General features: G+C 48.1%; 1 protein-coding gene across 1 annotated transcript in view; it reads right to left on the reverse strand.

The window, feature by feature from the left end:
• The window catches only part of LOC130119728 (F-BAR and double SH3 domains protein 1-like), a 166,861-nt gene extending 150,968 nt beyond the window's left edge, over positions 1-15,893 (reverse strand). Inside the window, exons 1-5 of the mRNA XM_056288337.1 lie at positions 15,873-15,893; positions 14,898-14,995; positions 14,316-14,361; positions 12,112-12,185; positions 9,877-10,021 (exon numbers count right to left, since the gene is read on the reverse strand). Coding sequence (XP_056144312.1) covers positions 9,877-10,021; positions 12,112-12,185; positions 14,316-14,361; positions 14,898-14,995; positions 15,873-15,893 — 384 coding nt within the window. The remainder of the gene's footprint in view (positions 1-9,876; positions 10,022-12,111; positions 12,186-14,315; positions 14,362-14,897; positions 14,996-15,872) is intronic.
• Between the last annotated feature and the right edge of the window lie 226 nt (positions 15,894-16,119).

Here is a 16,119-nt window from a genome sequence, read left to right on the forward strand (position 1 = left end):
CCCGCGTTCCCTCTTCCGTGTACCCACAAGACCTCTCTCTTAAAGCGACAGTACACGTATATGACGGTCGTTGTAAAACATACATAAAAGTAAATAATGACATAAAATAAAATGTAGTAAACACAAATAACAGCACACAGACAGGATTTGGTGATATTTCATACTCAAACAAAATAAAATAAAAACATTAATTTTAACCTGGTTACATTCACCCCTCCTGAAATTCACCAACATCCTGACAGCAGGATAAAAAGAGAAAGAGGAAAGGAAAAGCCCATCACTGACTACTGGCACAAGTGAAAAGAAGGACCTAGTCCTCCAGTCAACTTAGGAGCTACCTCGGTTACGAGGTTCAGAAAATAATGAGGTTGATCAAGTCTCAGTATTCCCCTAGATCAATGTGACGCCTGATACGCCACACCATGCACTTGGCCCAAAACAACCCTGTCTGATAGACACCTAATAACTCACATTAAACTAGTTTGAATGACTCCAACCTCCATAAAAGTTCAAACCCTCACACTCCGTAGAAATGGCATCTGAGCCATAGATTCTATTAACCTGTTCACTGACCTCACCACCCTCCCTGTGCGTGTCCTAACCCGACCATCACTCTCTACTTGTGTGCGTGAGACAGTGCGAGCTGCAACATCTGTATCGAGTGAGTGTGGTGCTTCTGTGTGCGAATCAGTGTGGGATATAACACCAACATCGAGTGAGTGTGATGCCTCTATGTGTGGTGCATGTGTGTTGTGTGGTGCGTGTGTGTTGGGTGGAGTCTGAGCAGTGGCCCCCACAGGACTGACTACCAGACTAGACGGAATGAACTCTTCCGCTTCTGCCCACTCAGATCTAGGCAAGTCTCCAAGTGATGAGACTGCTAGCCCCACTGCATTCCCTGAAACCGTCAGGCCATCTGCACTGTCCTCCTCAACGGACTCTGCGCAGTCAAGCAACTGACTGGTTGTACTGGACTCCTCGCCCTGATCTAACTCAGGAAGGGGCAAGAAGTTGACCTCCAACAAACGGTTCCTGTGCACCACCCTGGTGTGCCCCTCTGCATCCTGAATCTTGTAGACGTGGATATTGGGGTTGACACCGACAACCGTGTACACTCCGTTCTCCCATTTGTCAGCCAACTTTCTCTTCCCTCGCTCACTCTGGTTCGCAACCAAAACACGATCCCCGACAGACAGGACAGTGCCCTTGGCATGTCTGTTGTACTGTCGCGCCTGATGCTGCTGCTCAGCCGTGGAGTGCTTCTGAGCGATCTCCATTGCACTCCTTAGACAGGAAAGCAGAGACTGAGCATAAGAGTCATAATCAACAACGTGAGGGTCATGCAAAACCTGCCTGAACATAACATCCACCGGCAGTCTTGGGACACGCCCATACATCAGGAAGAAAGGCGCGTAACCCGTGGTCTCGTGAACAGTGGCATTGTACGCGAGCGTGAGAGAATGGATCTGCTGAGGCCACTGTTGCTTCTGCTGAAGCGGAAGGGAACGGAGCATATTCCCCATTGTGCAATTAAACCGCTCTGTCCCGCCATTACCCATAGGATGGTAGGCCGTCGTGTGGGACTTCGCTACACCCGCCAACCTGAGAAGCTCTGCAATCAGGTTGCTCTCAAAGTTTGTGCCCTGGTCAGAATGTATTCTCTCCGGAAACCCGTAAACACAGAATACATGATCCCAGAGTTTCTTGGCGACCTGCTTCGCTGTCTGATTGGCGCAGGGGAACGCGTGAGCAAGCTTAGTGAAGTGGTCAGTAACCACTAGGACATCGACCGACCGCTGCTTACTGTCCTCAGCGGACCAGAAATCCATACACACAAGCTGCATCGGTGCGGAGGTTTTAATGCTCTCCAGGGGCGCGCAAGCAGCTGGCTCTGGGGTCTTCCCAAACACACATCTCCGACAGCATCTGACATATGCTCTGATATCCCTCTCCATGTCAGGCCAATAAAAACGCTGCCTTGCAAGAGAGAGAGTACGGTCCTGGCCCTGATGACCAGCGTGATCGTGGATGCCTGAACGTGCCTTGTCTTTCAGACTCAGAGGTAAAACATACTGAGACCTCCTCTGCTTGGACACTGGGTCCTTTGTCACCCTGTACAAGACACCATCATTGACTTCCAACTTCTCCCACTGTTTCAGCAGCCTGAGGACCTTCTGGTCAGCACCATGCCTCTCACGTCTCGATGGCCGCTTCCGAACAGCGACAAAGGGCAACACCTTGGAGATGCAGGGGTCCTGCTCCTGACTCAACCTGAGCTCCTCGGTGGATAACATTGGCAGTGTATCCTGACCACCCGACAGATGCTGAACGTGCTGGACCAAACTGAGTGCTGTGGATACTGATGCATCAGGCCAGTCACATTTGGCTTGACAAAAAGCCCTGACCTCAGCTGCATCACAAGCAAACCCAGATCGCGCACTACTCACTGTTTGGGACTGGCAACTGAGTCTGAAAACATCCTGCACAGAGTCCCCCTCAACCCCGTCGGCTTCCTGAATAAGGGCCGGGTAGGGCTCCCTAAGTAGCCTCTGACTGACGGGCTTGGAAAAAGGGTCGCGACTCAAGGCATCCGCCACCACGTCTTTCTTCCCTGGCAGGTGTTTGAGATCGAAAGTGTAAGACGCCAACTTAGACACCCAGCGGATCTCACACGCGTCAAGCTTCGGCTTCGTTAGGAGATAAGTCAGCGGATTATTATCTGTCCAAACGGTGAAGCTTTGACCCTTCAGCCAGTGGCTGAACTTTTCACAAACACTCCACTTCAGCGCCATGAACTCCAGTCTATGAGCTGGATACTTCCGCTGTGAGGCACTGAGGGACTTGCTTGCAAAACCAACAGGTCTGGCCTTGGACTCTCCTCGGGGCACTTGAGACAGCACCGCGCCGAGTCCGTCCAAAGACGCATCGACCGACAAAATGAAAGGCACCTCAAAGTCTGGATGGGCAAGCACCACACACTCCAGTAACATCGTCTTCAACAGATCAAATGCTTCCCCACATTCCACCGTCCAGTCTGCGGAGGTAAGCTTACGGAAGCTGCCATGGGGCTTCTTATCCTTAGCCGACCTCCCCCTCCTCTTTTGTCCAGCTGTAAGGGCGAACAGGGGCTTAGCCACGGAGGAGCAGTTCGGGAGGAAATGCTGGTAGTAAAATACCATACCAAGGAAAGATTTGATCCTACGAACAGAAGGCGTGCACCCATCACCTTCCATGAGATCCTGCACTGTCATGTTGGAGATGACCTCTACTTTGGAGGGATCGACAGACACACCTCCGCCATCAACCACGTGGCCCAAAAACCGCACCCGCTTCTGCAGCAGATGACACTTTTTCGGAGCCAGTTTCAAGTTGTTCTCCCTCAACCTCTGAAACACAGTGCGGAGCCTCGACAGAGCCTCAACCTCTGACGGCGCGAAGACAAGAAGATAATCAAGATAGCACAAAAGCTTCGTGAAGTTCAGATCCCCAAAGATCCCAATCATCATTCTCATGAAGGCTGCAGGGCTATTACAAAGGCCCTGTGGCATGCGATTGTATTCATGCAACCCAAGGGGAGTCGTGAAAGCAGTGTACTTCTTGTCATCTTCATGCATTGGGATGTTGAAGAAGCCAGAGGTGAGGTCCATCGTACTAAAGAGGCAGTTACCACCCAGCGCGGCAAGACAGTCCGACTGGTGTGGCAAGGGATGAGCGTCTTTCAAGGTCCGAGCATTCAGCCATCTGAAATCAGTGCAGATCCGAAGCCCGCCATCCTTCTTCCATACCATAACCAGCGGTGAAGCGTATGCGCTCGAGGACTTCCGGATAATCCCTTTCTCCTCCATATCAGTGAGAACCTGTCTCAACTTCTGATAGAGGGCTGGGGGAACTCTCCTGTAGGGCAAGCGAAAGGGGCGCTCATCCACCAGATGGATGCGATGTGTGTATCCTGTGACCTCGCCACAGTCCAGAGAGTCCCTGGAGAAGATGTCATGGTACTCCGTGAGCAGCTGAGTGAGCTGGGACTTGCATGCCTCACTAACCTGACAGGAGCTGAGGTCAATGTCACTGAGTCCGAGCTCTGACAAACCCCTAGCCGGCTGGACAGGGGGACAGGCACTACCTGTGGCGTTGGACTCATGCCTCCCCGCAACTGATTGCAGTCCCTGGAAAACATTAAAGTCCTCAATTGCCAAGCATGGAAACACATCAGCCAACTTGCAGTTCCTTTTCAGCGTGATGGCTTTGTCAGATGGATTGACAACAGTCATGGGTACCCACCTATCACCCCAGAGCGGTGTGACAAGTCGACCTACGAGGACACCGCGTGGCATGGCCTTGGAGTCTGTCGGCTCCACAACAACAGTGCTTCCAGCTGACATAGGCACCTTAGCAGGAAGTCTGCCCCAGACTAAGTGCTCATGCCTCGGTAAGAGTGTCACGGCCTGGGTGAGCTTAACAGTACCTATCTTCTCAGGAACTGCACCACCCCTCCAGCGCTCTACATTCGTGAACATGGACAAGAACTGTTCAATGTCAGGACTAGACGGATGTTCCTGTCTGGACGTGATGTCCCAGTACTCAGTACCACTCTTGAGTACATGGGCCACATGTTTAATGACGTTTGTGCCGACTATCAGATCATCATGCTGACCGCGCACGACCAGAGTGGGTATGACAAAGGAAACACCATAAAGCTGCATGTTGAGGTCATAAAAACCATCAGGCCTAGTCTCCAGACCACCGCAGCCAATCAAGACAATGTTCTCTTGAGGCTGCTGCTTCTCAGGTAAAACACCCCCAGAGCGGAGCTTCTCTACTGCATTTTCACTGATACTGCATGACATAGAGCCAGTATCCAACATGCCATTAAGCTGCACACTCTGGTTGACAAGAACAGGAGCATAGAACAAGTCACTGAAAGCCTAAATCCTCTGTGTCGCCTGAATGACCATACGCGAACCCTGAGGTGCTTTGGCACACTTGTCTTCATACAAGTGAGCCAGGTCGGAGACATCAGTGAGGGATACATCTACTTTACCCACACCATCCCTCTCTAGGTGTGGGTTTAGTAGTTTAACGGACGAGACTGATGACCAGCTCTTCCACCAGGCTGAGAACGGAGCTGGTTGGGCGGCTGAGGATGAGGACAGTCCCTCTTCCAATGACCAGGAGACAAACAGTTTATACATCGGTTCTCCCGGCTGCAGTGGGAAAATGTGGAGTGATCCGGAGACTTACAAACCCTGCACAAATTCTGCGGTGCGTCTGGCACCTGCCCTGCGGCGCTAGCTGGAGGTTGAGTCTGCGTCGGTGTCCGGACTGCAGCGCTAACTGGAACCTGAGTCTGCATTTTGACCAAACGGTCTAGCAAGCTCACCAAACTCCTCATATAATCATCACCGCCAGAGACAGGTGCAGGAGACGGTGTAGGAGACCTTGCACAAAATGGTGTAGGAGATGACGCATGAGCCGGGACGGGAGATGGCACCACCGGCACGGTCGTGTTCAAGTCGGGAGCCACGTCGACTACAGGGACATGAACCTGTGAATGGAACCTACGCTCTACCGCGCCTGCTTCACGTTGTCCACCTGCAGCAACACGGGACTTCCTCTCCAGCATGTGCTCATCAAGCCTCTCTTGGATCTCGCTAGCAGACCATTTCCCTGTGGACTTGAACTTAAAAACATTGGCAAGAGACTGATCTGGACAGTGTTTGATAAACATCATGCTTACCTCGTGGCTTGGCTCTTCAATACTACGGCCTTGCCGCTTCAAGCATTCGTCAGCCACCTCCACTGTCTTATTAAGCCTAATCCAATACTCCATAGCGTCCTCACCTGGCTTGGGCAGCGTACTGTAAAAGTCCGCCAGGGGCATGCTCGAGTATGTGAAGTCACTAAAGTGTTGCTTCAGTACATCAAAAATAATGTGGGGGTTCGCTATGTGGTCGACAGATGTGTTGCGCAGCTTTATCCTCACTACGTCCCCTGCTTTCCCCATAAGCTTAGCTAGAATCTCATGTGACTGCTCACTAACTGGAATGGCTCGCTTCCTCAAATACAAAGTCATAAGGCTCTCCCACTCATGAACTGTAAACTTATCAGAGCTATCGCCCCTGAAAATAGGAGGCTCCCTAGCATCTGTCTGCATTACTACTCTAACACTAGGCACTGTCTCCGAACGCTGTTCAGCAGACCTAGCACTGTCTGTGTGTGTGTTTCTAAGCATTTGTGTTTCCAGCAGCTTAGCAGTGATTGACTCTCCTATCTTCTCTGCCAACTGAGTAATGAGCATGGCTAACTCACCCACTGGCTGCTCGCTGTTACCTAGCACAGCCCCTTCGCTGATACCTGGCCTGGCCCGTTCTACGTAGCGTGTGGAGGTGAACTGAGGAGTGCCAAATGGGGTCGGGTCTCTAGGTCCTGGTGCTCTGGTGTCTAGTTCCCCGCCCTCTAAGAGCTGCCCGAAACTCCTACCTACACCTAGCCGTAAACCCCCACCCACATCTAACTGGTACCCCCTCTCCATAGCACACTGGCGATCCAAAAGATCCTGATCAGCAATGTTACCCCCACCTACGTACGAACCACCCTCTGCCATGTTCCTACCTCTAACTCAGATAAAATTTAAAAAAAATAAAGAAGTGAAAAGCTTAATTCATTTAAATAATTGAATCTAGAAATCACTAAGAGATTGAAACAATCACACACAATCAAAAAAATTCACCAATAGATTAATCACATATGCACATATCCAGTAGTCTACATCAATAGATTATTCACACGAGTCCTTCAATCACATCAACATTAACCTTTTTTTTTTTTCATGTGTTTTTCTTCCTTCAGTATATACAAATGTCCTGTTCATAAGCCCAGTCCATGGTAACCACAGCTATGACTGTCCAGTGTCCACACAGCTCAACTCCAGTCCACTGTAACATGAGCATACAGTCTATAGAAATACCTGAGGACGTCTGGGGCTTGATGACGACAGCAGCCTCCCGCGGCGAGCAACTGATGTCACTCTCAGGATCCAGGAGGGTCACGGCACCAATGTAACGGGAGCAGTCCTATGCTGTTCTTTGCTGGTCAGCCTGCTGCACGCCCGTCACTCTCATCATCAGCTCTGCGTTGTGTTCTATTTTCGGTGGGGTCCCAGGTGTTGTGGGGAGCCCTCAGTCTCTCATCATCATCATCATCATGATCAAGGAAGGAGGGGGGACACACAGGACTCTATTTGGCTCACCTTGCCATTTATTTTGGTTTCAAACCCTTCGACAAACGTCCAGTCCTCCAGCGGGAGCGGTGTTTCTTACGGACGTGGGGGTTGAAGTTCAACCACTGCCCGGACTTCACTCGTGTGCATTAGAAGGAGAAACCGTCCACGGGACTCCGATGTAAGAAAGGATAAACAAGTATTTTATCCCACAGCTTGCAGTATCTTCTTACAGGGATACTCAAGGTTACGTTCTCCTCAACCAGCAAAACTGTCCTACGGTAAAAAAACACGCGTGGCTCGGCTCGATCGCTGCTTGAGACTCCTCCCACAAAACAAAAATCGCCTCTCCCGCGTTCCCTCTTCCGTGTACCCACAAGACCTCTCTCTTAAAGCGACAGTACACGTATATGACGGTCGTTGTAAAACATACATAAAAGTAAATAATGACATAAAATAAAATGTAGTAAACACAAATAACAGCACACAGACAGGATTTGGTGATATTTCATACTCAAACAAAATAAAATAAAAACATTAATTTTAATCTGGTTACATTTACATGCGCCAAATGTGCGTGCGCAGATTGTGAGGCAAAACGGGGCCATGAGTCTTGTGTTTGTAAACGTTACAAAGTTCATTTCGATGAGATCGTCGCGGAGAAATTGATTTCAAACGAAACGAAATGCCTCACAGTTGTTGCGATGTCGGTTGTAAAAATCACGAAGATGGTAAAAACAAGCATCTGCATTTTCATCGCATGCCGAAAGGGAAAACTCCGATCGAAAAATGAAGAAGACAGGCGTGGATACATGCGATTCGTCGGGAGGACTGGAAGACGTGGTCAGAAGAGCAAATATCAAACGCGAAGATTTGCGGAGAATATTTTCAATCTGGTACGTATCAGTTTCTCACACAAACAAGTATTGTGATTGAACATATTGTAGCGAACTCGGGGGACAACGCAACCACAGGAACTGCGGCGGCCGGGAAACGAACCCGTATCGCCCGCACCGCAGGAGACATCGCTTTCCGCTAGACCAAAGGGTCAGACCCGCCAGCTAGCGGCCAGCGTGTCTACATATCCATGCACGTCACACTACCCCCCTCCTTCGGGAAGCGCGTCCCCGCGCTTAAGCATATCAGCTCCCCCACGCCTCAGGGCGCACACGCTTCCGACGGCCCTACGGTCGCCCCATCCCACCTCTGACACCAATGTAATCGGTTATTTTCTTGCCCGGTGCGGGATTCGATACGGGATATACTGCACCACAAGGCGACATCACTAACCGCTCGACTAAAGGGTCGGACCCGTTAGCTAGGGGCCAACGTGTCTTATTGGTAGTTTACAGTCATCACCCTCCCCGGAAGCGCGCCCTCGCGCTTTGTTATTCCGCGCTCCGAAGAGACTTCTGCACACTTCCGGATCCCACCGCTGCCACCAATGTAGCGAATTCGGGGGACAACGCAACCACAGGAACTGCCGCGGCCGGGAAGCGAACCCATATCGCCCGCACCGCAGGAGACATCGCTAACCGCTCGACTAAAGGGTCAGACCTGCTAGCCAGCGCCCAGCGTGTCTTCTTATCCATGCACGTTACAATATTTAATCCTCTTTTAACAACCAGCTCGGAAAAGCTGGTTGTTAGCAGAAGACGGTTTTGATCCATCGATCTCTGGCACGCTTCTGCTGCATTACTCCACTTTCATTTACCTCAGATGGAACTTGAACCCATAATCCCTGGGCCAGGAGGCCAATGTCTTCTGCATAAGTTCACCACGTTGTGTTCTACTCAGTACCTTATTGGCACTCAGTACTAGGTACTACCACGGGACACACTTGATTTTTCCCCATCATCCAAGGCTATGACAACGCATCTCCATCAAAAAGTGTCCCAATGACAAGCGGTATGAGGAACATTTCAAGTGAGGAGGGTGGCTGTGATTATTACGTAGGGCAGGCATATGGAACCATGTGCCAGGTGCTATAATTCTGCTTTAAGCCTGACTAGTAAACTTCAGCAGTGTGACTACCAACAACAACTCAAAATAGGCCAGAAAAACAAGCTCAAGAAGAAAGGTATCTAGCATGTTTCTCAACATCTGCCATCTTCAAATGCACTCAGTGGATATCGTTCACTTCGATTATTACATAGTTCGCTGAGGACTGTAAGTGCGAGTCAAGTTTTTTGGGCATCTAGGCATCAAGCAACAACAAAGACAATTCAGTTGTTCCAACTGGGGCCCTGCATTTTTGAATGTAGATAACTGGGGGGGGTGACTTAATTACCTTATTTCAATCAATATCACTCAGCCATCCTTGCTGATATTTTCTAGTCATGTATCAGGAAAGTTGATCATTACATAGAGCACTTTTAACAGTCCTTTGGGCAGTTTGTTGACTCCCACAAATTGCCTGTGTTGACCTAAAACAGTCAAGGCACCACTTACAAATGGGTAGAGACTCATTCCATTCCAACCACACAAATAAATATTCTCAAATTGCTATTTGGTTGTTGTTATTTCCGGTGTGCCTGTGTGTGTGTGTGTGTGTGTGTGTGTGTGTGTGTGTGTGTGTGTGTGTGTGTGTGTGTGTGTGCGTGTGCGTGTGCGTGTGCGTGTGTGTGTGTGTGTGTGTGTGTGAAAAAAAAACTCACTCTCTTAGCTCGTAACTCCTTTGCATTGCGAATGCCTTTGGAAGCATGTCCAAGTAGGGCGCGGTACTCCTCAGCAGCAGCCAATCGTGATGCAGCGTTTCTTGCTGTAGCATCAATCACTGACCGCCACACACTGAATATACCGCTGGTAACATACCCGCACGTCCACACACATGCAAACACATTAACAAATACACATACAATATTATAAGCACTTAATGACATGTAGTATGCTGTATTGAAGCAAAAACACTCAAAGGGCATTTCACTGTGTACTCTGATGATGGGTATGATGGTGATGTAATATCTGTGAGGTGGAAATGAGTTACACAACAGTTACGTGAGCATTACGTTTTCCCCAGGGTACTATTCAGAGGCTGGTTTTTGTGATGTAAAAGATGAAACCAAGATAAATTCTATTGGACCTTTTCCCAGCCTTATAATGTAAAATTGCAACCCATCCATCCATCCGTTATCCAAGCTGCTTATCCTGATCGGGGTTGTGGGATGCTGGAGCCCATCCCAGCAGTCACTGGGCAGCAGACGGGGACACACCCTGGACAGGCCGGCAGGCCAGCACAGGCAAAAATTTCAACCCATAGAAATAAAATGAAAAATAATCAGACATTTTAGGGAAAAGGAAAAGAAAAATACAAAACATACAATAAGCTGGTTACAAATGTGTGTACGCACTTTTGTAATTGGGGATGTGGCTGTGTTCAGGATTAACCAATCACATTCAAACTCATGTTAATAGGAGTAACTATACACCTGCCATCAATTAAAGTAACTGTGATTAACCCAAAATAAAGTTCAGTTGTTCCTGCGGGCTTTTCCTGACATCTTCTTGGTTGCATCCAACTGGTTCATAAAGAGCTTACAAAGCATGAACGGCATCTCATTGTTGAAAGGTATCGATCAGAAGAGGGGTACAAAATAATTTCCAAGGCATTAGATGTACCATGGAACACAGCGAAGGCAATCACCAACAAGTGGAGAAAATATGGCACAATAGTGACATTACCATGAACAGGGCGTCCCTTCAGAACTGATGAGAAGACAAGGAGAAATCTCACCAGGGAGGCTGCCAAGAGGCACACGGCAACATTAACGGAGTTGCAGGAATTTCTGGAAAATACTGGTTGCTCCTTGTTTGTGACAACAATCTCCCGTATTCTTCATATGTCTGGGCTATGGGGTAGGGTGGCAAGACGGAAGCCTTTTCATATGAAAAAAAAAAGAAAAAAACATTCAAATCTGGCTAAATTTTGAAAAATGATACAGCCACTCTCCCAACACCATGTGGAAAAATGTGTTGTTGTTTGAGACCAAGGTTGAAATGTTTGGTCACATTTCCAAAAGGTATGTTTGGCACAAAAACAACACAGCACATCACCGAAAGAGCATCACACCTACGGTGAAGCATGGTAGTGGCAGCATCAGTCTTTGGGGCCGCTTTTCTTCAGCTGGAACTGGGGCTTTAGTCAAGGTGGATGGAATCACGAATAGCTCCAAATACCAGTCGATTTTGGTGCAAAACTTTCAGGCGTCTGCTAGGAAGATGAAGAGGAATATCACCTTTCAGCACGACAACAGCCCAAAGCATGCATCCAAATCAACAGGATCAGCGTTTTGGTATGGCCCAGCCAGAGCCCAGACCCGAATCCAACAGAAAATCTGCTGGCTGACCTGAAGAGGGCTATGCACAGGAGATGTCCTCTCAATTTGATGGATCTAGAACATTTTTGCCAGGAAGAGTGGGAAAATATTGCCGAGTCAAGATGTGCCAAGCTGATAGACTCTTACCCGAGAAAGACCGAGTGCTGTGATAAAATCAAAAGTGCTTCAATGAAGTAGTGGTTTAGGGCTTATGTTACCAGGTTATTGTATGTTTCAGTTCGTTTTTCCGCTTGAATTTCATAGGTTGCAATTTCACATTAAACATGGAAGAAGTTCAGACACGATTTATCTTGGATTCATTTTTCTACATCACACAAATCTGCCATTTGAACAGGAGTATGTGGACTTTTTATATCCACCGCACGTGCATAATAACTACAAACAGAGACACGGCGGACAGATAAGCTTGTATTTTCTTCATTTACTTCAAATGGTATCATTGCACTGGCGTAGTAACATGAAGGACGACAGGCAGACTTTTGCTGTATCTCTTGGATGACCGTATGTCGGTACATATTTGTGTTTATGCATGTGTGTGCGCACACTCGCTTGTACCTCGATGTGACGGCGTCGGTCTTTCCTCTCTGCCAGTCTCTTTTCTGGTACTGGACTGCCAACCTCTGGAGAGCCTGCAGACACAGAGTGTGTTGCAACACAACACACAACCTATATTCAAAAGCTGCAATGCCTCTGGCCGCATCATGGTGCTCTATGAAGATGTTCCTAAGCACAGTGTTGTACCAAACAATCTGGAAAGTTCTTTAATCCAAATCACACCTGACTGAACATTTTCTTATATAGAACAACAGTTACATCAACAAGAGGCCAAATCTCTGCCAAGGGATCATTAGACATCCAACACACACACACACACACACACACACACACACACACACACACACACACACACACACACACACACACACACACACACACACACACACACACACTTGGCCCCAAAAAAAATCGTTATGTCCTTCCTGTCTCTACTGACATACTGCTTCACACACACCAAGATGACACATTCCCCACCTTCAGGAAAAAAAAATACAGCCTGCCTGCCTGTCTGCCTGTCTGCCTGCCTGCCTGCCTGCCTGTCTGTCTGTCTGTCTGTCTGTCTGTCTCTCTCACGCACACGCACACGCATAGAGCTCTTTCTAGTTGTGCGGAAGTGATGGCAAGGAGGTGGTAGGCCATTATGAAATGCTAATGCTAAAGCAAAAGCAATGGATAGCTGAAGAGCGGAAAAAAGAGAGAAGGATAAAAATACAGAGGATCACTTTTTTCTAACTAACTATTTGAGAATATTAACAATTAACTACGAACAATTTGAAAATATAAACCATTCTGCCAGCATTCTTCAACTAATAGACTGATTTATGTAACATATAGCTTGATAGAGAGAGAGAGAGAGGAGAGAGAGAGAGAGAGAGAGAGAGAGAGAGAGAGAGAGAGAGAGAGAGAGAGAGAGATATGCTATAGGCATATTTATTTGCAAATACAGTCTCTCCTAACATATGCTAATTATGGCCATGCAGTGTTGGTCTATTACATTACACACATTAAAGCCCAAATGTATTTCCTATGCTCTCCAATATCAACACTAATGCTTTCATGAGGTACACTTTTGAGCTACCTCTGTGAAAGACCAACAGGACTGTTGTGTGTACTTGTGCACGGTAGGCCTGCGCCACTCTTACGAAATGTTGTTTGTGTTGACAAACAAATGAGAAATAAGTGAAATTTCCTGAAATCCAAAAGATTTGATATTTCCTACCTGCTCTTTATGAAAGGATCCGTGTGAGGCTTAGTTTATTTGAGATGAAAACTACAGACAGAAAACCTGGGGATTTTTTTTGCCCCCCCCCCTTTTCTCCCCAATTGTATCCGACCAATTACCCCTATCTTCCGACCCGTCCCGGTCGCTTCTCCACCCCCTCTGCTGATCCGGGGAGGGCTGCGGGCTACCACATGCCTCCTCCGATACATGTGGAGTCGCCAGCCACTTCTTTTCAACTGGCAGTGAGGAGTTTCACCAGGGGGACGTAGCGTGCGGGAGGATCACGCTATTCCCCCCCAGTTCCCCCTCCCCACCGAACAGGCGCTAGACCGACCAGAGGAGGCGCTAGTGCAGCGACCAGGACACACACCCACATCCGGCCTCCCACCTGCAGACACGGCCAATTTACTCTGTAGGCACAACCCGACCGAGCCGGAGTTAACGCAGGGATTCGAACCGGCGGTCCCCGAGTTGGCACTTGAAAAGATGGGTTTTTCCAAGGTTTTTTTTTTTTTTTTTTAATCTCTTTTCAGGGCATCAGTAGATGTTGCTACTACAAGCTAGCTTGGGTGTATGACCTTTGACCCGGACAAACCATTCCTATCGCACGGCCAAATATAAAATGACATCAGACACCCTGTTACTATTTGCGGTGTGTCATGTATGGCTATTATTTACACCTCCTGCTGCTTCAAAAGGTGGAATATTGATCGACCTGCCCCCCCCCCGGGCGTGACCGTGTCTGCTTCGAATAACCATCTAATGCGTGGTCATACAGACACAAACGGTTATACACACGAGCAAACACACACACTCACACGGGCACTCAGCTACTGAAATAGTGCGTCTAGCCAGTAATTGATGGACATTTCCAGTTACAAAACGAGAGGTGCCAGTAATGGGATGTGTGTGTGTGTGTGTGTGTGTGTGTGTGTGTGTGTGTGTGTGTGTGTGTGTGTGTGTGTGTGTGTGTGCTCACCTGACCATACTCTTTCTCTATGGCTGCTCGCTGTTTACTGAAGGACCTTGTGGGGAGAAAACACACACACACACACACACACACACACACACACACACACACACACACACACACACACACACACACACACACACACACACACACAGATATATCATTTAACACCCTCTTTCTTTCTCTCACACTTCTCTACCTCTCTTTGCCCCTTGCTCTCGCCTGCCCGCCATCGCTTTGTATCTCTGTGGCGCACACATACTCAACAGGTTGACATAATAACTGGTTTAAAAATATAGTTTGTGACGAGACTGGCGATATCGTCCGGGTGCAAGTCTGCCATCTTTCCGCGTGAGACCCCCCCCCCCCCCACACCCAGACAGCCCAGCCAGTCCTTCTCAGCCCCTAGCTCTTGGCCACGTAGTCCGCAGATTGTAAATTTTGACTCCTCTTTCCAGCAGATGTCTTGCCCCCAGGAGACAGTAGCCATGCTTCAGAGAGACTAGCCTTTCACCCCTTTGCCGTTTGACGGACACCGATCTAGGCTATGACGCCCACCTTCAGAGAGTGAGACAGGTTTTTTTTTTTTACCTAATCTCCTCCAGTAGGTCAGTGTCTTGCTGTTGTTTAGCCTGCAGTCTGCTAAACTGTTCTGAGAATATCAGCTTCACCTGCTGGGTCTCCTTCACCTGCATGCACACACACACACACACACACACACACACACACACACACACACACACACACACACATAAATTGTCACTAAAATGGGCAGACAAACAAACAGGCAGACAGGGACATATTGACAAACAGTCAAACATGCAACATCATAACCATAGATTTTTGACCATTTATTAATTTTTTTTAAAAAACCAACTAATACCTACTTCAAGTACAGTAAAATTTTGATTTGTCCTACACTCAACACTTTTATACACTGTCTTGTCACACAGCACAGCACCAGTAATGGATGCCAGCGCTGAGCTGCGTTGTGGTTTAAAACTGTTGGAGGATGCCCAGTGTTACCCGGTGACTCCGTTGAGACGAAGTGCTCACTATGCCATCGCTTTACAGGTTCGTGATGACCTGAAAAGAAGTTATACAAGCAACACGGAGCCCATCCACGGTAAGTTGACCTCTACATCTCGTTCGCTTTGCAATAAAACTGGTGAATTTTGTCTAACTTCAAGATGCTGGTTTGTGAATCGTTGCCTGAGTCAATGCAGTGGCATTGAGGGCCCCAGAGGAATTACACCAACAACAACAACCAAAAAGATGATAAGTTTTAAAGCACTGATCTCTGCTTTGGAAGATAACAGAAATAACGCTACATCTGATGTAATGTACAGCTCTAATGGTTAGTTTTGTAAGAAAACCCCTTCTCAATCAACAGATAAACCAATGTTTACTTGACTTCCCTGAATGGTGCTGCAGACCTGCGGAACTGAAACACTCACATTGGACTCACGTTTCAGATACATAGCTCAGTATTTCTATCATGCCGGGCTCGATCATCAGCTAGACTGTTTACATCATGATATCAGGTTACATTCAGAGGCAACCTACCTTCCTCGGTGGTGGCTGCATTGCTGGGTAACGCTTACTTTGCATCGGCTCTGGTCCTGCACACTACTTCCTTAGTTTGTTATGTCGGTTTTTGGTTGTTTTTTTTTTACAAACGTGCCGCTCTCTCTCTCTCTCTCTCTCTCTCTCTCTCCTCTCTCTCTCTCTCTCTCTCTCTCTCTCTCTCTCTCTCTCTCTCTCTCTCTCTCTCTCTCTCACTCTCTCTCTCTCTCTCTCTCTCTCTCTCTCT

The sequence above is a fragment of the Lampris incognitus genome, chromosome 1 (genome assembly GCF_029633865.1).
Source record: "Lampris incognitus isolate fLamInc1 chromosome 1, fLamInc1.hap2, whole genome shotgun sequence".
NCBI classification, from domain to species: domain Eukaryota; kingdom Metazoa; phylum Chordata; class Actinopteri; order Lampriformes; family Lampridae; genus Lampris; species Lampris incognitus.